This window comes from Cervus canadensis, chromosome 17 (genome assembly GCF_019320065.1).
Source record: "Cervus canadensis isolate Bull #8, Minnesota chromosome 17, ASM1932006v1, whole genome shotgun sequence".
Taxonomy (NCBI): Eukaryota; Metazoa; Chordata; class Mammalia; order Artiodactyla; family Cervidae; genus Cervus; species Cervus canadensis.
The window spans coordinates 41,649,591-41,655,590 of NC_057402.1; the positions used below are offsets into that span (position 1 = coordinate 41,649,591).

Here is a 6,000-nt window from a genome sequence, read left to right on the forward strand (position 1 = left end):
CAGGGATCGAACCCGGGTCTCCTGCATTGCAGGCAGATTCTTCACCACTGAGCCCCCAGGGAAGTCCTTACAAACCAGCCCAAGAAAACTCCCTTGCCTCTTCCACCTTGTGAGGATACAATGAGAAGCTGGCAACCAGAAAAAGGGTTCTTGCCAGAGCCTGACCGTGCTGACACCCTGATATCAGACTTTCAGCCTCCAGCACTGATAAATTTGTGTTGCTTTTAAGCCACTCACTCCATGGTACTTTGCTATAGCAGTCGAACCTTACAAAACATCAGCTTCTTTCTTCTAAGCTCAGTCTATACCCTCCTTTCAAATCCAACCTCTCTTCTACACACTTTTCAGTCATTTTTCAAATGCTTAAAATGATCACCTCTTGGCCAACTAGCAATGACCCACCTTTCTTGCCTTCAAGTTTACTTCCTCCCCAAACCCTTACTTTAGATGACTTGCCTACTTACTTAGGGGATGTGCTACCTTTACCTATGGTAACACTAGGCAGTGATTGTGTCTGAAGTCCTCCATCAAGGACTGGAACCATCGCTAGAGCATGCAGAGAGTGTGGCCAAAAAGTTTGTTCAGAATTTTCCATATCATCTTGAAAAACCCAAGATAACATTTTGGCCAATCAGCATGGAGAAAGGATGCAGAGAAATACAAAAGGGTTACTGTTACTCTGCTGTTCAACAGAGATGCTTCAAGGTTGCAAGCATGAGAGATAGTGGATACAAAGTGGATCAGACCTTGAGCCAATACATTGTAACCCCTTTCTTTGCCTATGGTTATGCCCATGGATACCAGATCCTAGAGGTAAAATAGATGCAACTCATTTTAAGAAAATTGGGAAAATTTGAATCTATTTATGGGGTGCCCATATGTGCAAACCACTAAATAAACATTTAATGAGTTCCTATTATCTTAAGGCACTTTGCCTGTTGTTGGGAATACAGAAGACAGGAAGTCCTTGCCCTCAGGGAACTTCCAACTTAGTGAGATGCAGTTAAACAAGAACAGCAACACAGTGCGATTAGTGCAGGTGAAGGAGCAGAGCACCACCTGCACAGGAGCACCAAGGGCTCACAAACCCAATCAGGATCCAGTCGGGAAGGAGAACTAGAGGTGTAGGAAAAGAGCCCACACAAGAGGCCAGGTGAGCACCAGAAGGGAGGGCAAATACTAGGCAGGGTACTTCAGGGCGGGGGTCGGGGGGTGCTACATAGCACTGACACAATCACCTTACAGCCCTCCTGGGAGAACAACCGAAGTCAGAGATGGAAATGATTTAGGATGGGGCTGGCTTTCCAATCAGAGTTCTGAGCAGCCTGGTTCATCAGGAGATCAGAAAAGAGAAAGTTCCCCCACAGAAGGCATGAAGACTGGGGGTAGAAAAGGGGACCTGAGGGGCTTCCCTGCTGGCTCATCGACAAAGAATCTGCCTGCCAGTGCAGGAGACACTGGTTCAATCTCTGATCCAGGAAGATCCCACAAGACGTGGAGCAACTAAGCCCATGTGCCACAACTACTGAGCCTGGGAGCTGAAACAAGAGAAGCCATCACAATGAGAAGCCCGTGCACCGCAACTAGAGAAAAGTCCACATAGCAATGAAAACGCAGCCAGCCAAAAATGAAATAATAAATAACATTTTAAGAAAGAAAAGGGGATCTGAGCTAATTAGCCACAGAACAATGGGTACATATGGTGGGAGGTACTGCTGCCGGGGCCATGACCTGAACAGAGTCATAAATGGGTGGAGAAAAGGGCATCTTCCAGGCAAAGTAGAACAGAAATCTACAGACAGCAGACCAAGGGGAAAGGCTGTTCAGGGATTACTTAGCTTCAGAGTCAAGTAACTCCTAGCCTATTAGAATAACTGAGACACGTACACACACCTCTAGAGAAATCTGATAAATCAGACCGCATGGTAATGTGGAAACAGTCCTTAACTAGCAATCAGGAGACCTTTCTGGTCTTCCTTGAGCCTCTGTCAAATGAGGGTGCATAAGGACAGAGTCCATAAATGAGAAGGTAAATTAACTTAGTCCTTCCCAGCCTGCATTCTTTTTCTTCTTCTTAAAAACAGAAAAAGAAAACAGAATATAGTCTACATGTGTAGTGCTCACAGGCAAAGCTACTGCTTTGCAAGACATTTGCTTCAGATATATAGACACCGATGTGTATGTGTGCTTGGTTTAGATGTAAAACATAAAATATGTTCCTTCTTGTGGGGTCACGATCAAAAAAGTTTGAAAAGCACAAGGTGTGTAAGGTTTCTTTAAATCCTAAGATTGTCATTTAGCCTTTAAGTTCTAAGCTATTTAACAGGTGAGTAAATCAACCTTGATGTGAGTTCTGGCATAAAACTAAATCAATTCTGGGCAAAGGTGAGCTATGTGCTGTGTGTCTGTGTGTGCTAAATTACTTCAGTTGTGTTCCATTCTTTGGGACCCTATGGACCATAGCCCACCAGGCTCTTCTGTCCATGGGATTCTCCAGGCAAGAACACTGGAGTAGGTTACCATGCCCTCCTCCAGAGGATGTTCCCGACACAGGGATTGAACCTACATCTCTTATGTCTCCTGCACAGGCAGGCAGGTTCTTTACCACTAGCACCACCCCATCACACAATTCAAAATTTAACCTTACCCAAAGCCATGCCCATAATTAAATTACATATGACACACGTCTCTAGGAAATAATTATGTCTCATGTATGTTGTAACACAGACACACCTGCATATTCAGGGCAAAGGATTTGCCTCACGTCTGAAAAAGATTTCATTCTAATCTAGACACTTACATATAGGAACAGTGTTCTACAGAAATTTCACCAAATAACCTACTCAAAGTGGGATTATATTTCACTTTAAGATCTAATGCCAACCCTTAATTTTAATAGCTTGACCAACAGCAGCTACTAGCAATAGATCATGTGTGACAAACATGTATTTGAAACTCTTTATTGAAACAGGTGACTTTTTAACTACTTGTAAATTCTGACTCAGGGGCTTCCCTGGTGGCTCAGCAGTAAAGAATCTACCTGTCAATGCAGGAGACAAAGACTTAATCCCTGGATCAGGAAGATCCCCTAGAGAAGAAAATGGCTACCCACTCCAGTATTCTTGCCTGGAGACTCCCATGGAGAGAGGTGTCTGGTGGGCTACAGTCCATGGAGGTCTCAAGAATTGTACAACCTCAGCCTAAACCACTTTCAAAAAGCTTTATCCAAACGATGTCCTTCAAGACCTCAGGAGAAGAATGTGAATAAGTATGTCCCTGATGGATAGGCCATTTTCCCAGAAAGGCAGAGAATAATTTATGAACATATGCATGAACAGGAATGAAGACAAAAATTACTAATGTTGGCAGTCTGCAAGTGCCAGGCAAACACATTTTAGATAAAGACTACACCTGTCAGTAGCGTAACAGTGCCAATTATACCTTTTCTGGGGGCTCTTTCATCTGAAGCAATCTGATGTCAGAGAAGACATGACCTCAGGTGTTTTCACCATCCTGCTACCAGGTGGCTGGGGTGAAGCCACAGACACCCAGACTGGAGCACAAACAGGTGGACGTGACTTGCCCACTTACCAGACTTCTGGGTGACTAGAGACTAAAACTCAAGCTTGGTTTGCTGGTCTTAGCATGTCTAGCCCCAAAACCAAGCCCCCAGTTTGTGCCTTGCACATAAAAGACTCCCTACTGAGGGACACTTCCTACTACTGAGGACACTTCCTAGTCCTTCTGTGAATGCTAATTCAAGGTCAAGAGATTCCGCAAGCCCTTTAAGCACAAGATTCGAACTCCTCCTGGGTTTTTGTGGGGTTTTTGGTGTTTTTTTTTTTTAACTAAGTTTCTGATAAAGACGCCAGGCCCACCACCACCAGCTAAACTTCCTGACCGCCGTGCCAGCTACTTAGCCCCAGAAGTCCAACTTCACACCACCCGATCTTCCAGCTCCCTCCAAGGCAGCCCAGACGTGGCCCCGCTGAGCACTTTACAACAGGAACGTATTTTGGAAGCCGTCCCGCCGCGCCCCCTGACTTTACAAGGAAGGAAACAAGAGGTTTGAGCTCATGCGCCTTGCCCAAGGTCACTTCACCCTGAGGCCCTCCAGCCTCTGGCCGCCGGTTCACACAAACTCAACGCGAACCAAGTTGTCTCTGCCCCGTATTTAAGCATGCCCACACTGCCACTTGTGGTGCCCAGAACCACAAAAGACCCAGCTGGGGAGATCGGGGGCACCCAGGCGTGCCAAAGCAGGCAAAACCCTGCGAATCTGAACTCTCCAGGAACCAGAGGGCTGGCGGGGTTCTTGAAGGGGGTGAAAGAAAGCCAAGGATGGACAAGAAAAGAGAAGCCACGACGGCCGCGGAGCGGGGTGTGTGTGTGCGTGGGGGGAGGAAATTTCTGCTCGCCCACAACCCCGAAGGAGGGTCCCTCTCCCCTCAGGCTGCCCCAGAGGCCCCCAGGGGATGCCAGCCCGGCCCCCTCTCAGCGGCCGGCCAGGCCTGGCGACCCTCGCCGGGCTCACCGGGTGCGCAGCGCCTGCCACGCGGCGTCGATGTCGGCGTAGAGGTTCTTCTCGGAGGGCTTGCCGGAGCTGACGCCGTAGCCGGAGTAGTCGTAGGAGAAGATGTTGCAGTTGATGCGCGAGCCCAGGCCAATGTAGAAGCTGCACATCTGGCCCAGGTCCACCGCGTTGCCGTGCGAGAAGAGCAGCGTGTAGCGGCTGGAGGGCGCGCAGCGCACGAACATGCAGCCTAGCCGGTTGTCCCGGGCGGTGCGCGAGAAGAAGACCTCGACGGCGTCCAGCTCGCGCTGCGAGTACTGCCAGTCGGCGCGCTCGCTCAGGTGCAGGCTGCACGCGCCGGGCCCGGCGCCCCCCTCCTCGGGCTGCTGCTGCGGCGCCGGCTGGGCCGCGGCGGAGGCGGAGGAGGTGGAAGCGGCCGAGGCCGGAGCGGGCGCGCCGGGGCCGCGCTGCTCCGGCGCCAGCACCGTGTAGGTGGGCTCGGGCGGCAGGAAGGCCAGCTTGGCGGCGATGCGGCTCGGGCAGGGCGGGCAGCAGAAGAGCCAGCACAGCTCGCCCAGCGAGAAGCCGTTCATCCTGGGGCCTGGTTCGGGCATCGGGGCGGCTGGAGCGCGCCGCCGCCGCCGCCGGCACGGCAGGCAGGCAGGCAGGCTGGCAGGCCGGCTGGGGAGCGAGGGCGGGCGGGCGCGCGGCGAGGAGCGGGCGAACGGAGGGCGGCTGCGGCCCGCCCGCCCGGCGGCTGGAGGAGGGGGCGGGGAAGCGCAGGGGGGGAGGCGGGGCCGGCCCGGCGGGCGCGGCGCTGGGAGCCCTGGCGGGTCAGCGGCGGCCCCGCGGGCCGGGAGAGGCGCGGGCGTCCGGGGCCCGCGCGCGGCACACAAAGCCGGCGGCGGCGGCCATGCCGGCTGGAGCGCACCGCCCCCACCCCTGCCCCCGCCCCCCGGCTCCCGCACGCCCGCCGCCGCCGCCGCCTCTTCCGGGTTACAGCGGGCCCGTGCCCCTGCCGGGACCCGGGACGGGCCGGCGTCTGGGCGGGGCTGCCCCGCCGCCTACCCCGACTCCGCGCGCGGGGGCGCGGGCACCTGCTTTGGCTTGGGAAGCGCGTCCTCCTCCCCGGGACGCCCAGGCGCCCGGAGCAGGGTCTGTATGCAGGGGCAAGTGGGCAGATCCCCAGAGGGGTTCCGGGAGGGGACGCGAACACCTTTGCCCCAGTGGGAAGCAAGACCGGAGGCCGACAGGGCCTCTCCGGGAGCGCAGAGGCCCGGAGCAGCGGAGCGCTCCTGGTTAGGCATGGGGGAACGTGGGCCGATCGGGAGACGGTGGCGGGTGGGGACAATGGAAGGGGAGCAGGTATACTCCCAGATCGGACTCTTCCTCTCTTTCCCCTCTCCCTGGAATTCCCTTCCCCAAATCCAAGTTTTCTCATGCGTGGGGATTTTTGGGAACTTATTGAACAATTAACGAATGAAAGA

The 6,000-nt window shown here is 53.5% G+C and overlaps 1 protein-coding gene across 1 annotated transcript in view; it reads right to left on the reverse strand.

Moving 5' to 3' along the window:
• Positions 1 to 5,264, reverse strand: part of ABHD17C (abhydrolase domain containing 17C, depalmitoylase) — a 55,935-nt gene extending 50,671 nt beyond the window's left edge. The window contains exon 1 of the mRNA XM_043490204.1: positions 4,535 to 5,264. Within this exon, the coding sequence (XP_043346139.1) occupies positions 4,535 to 5,127 (593 nt within the window). The 5' untranslated portion in view covers positions 5,128 to 5,264. The remainder of the gene's footprint in view (positions 1 to 4,534) is intronic.
• Positions 5,265 to 6,000: the final 736 nt, after the last annotated feature.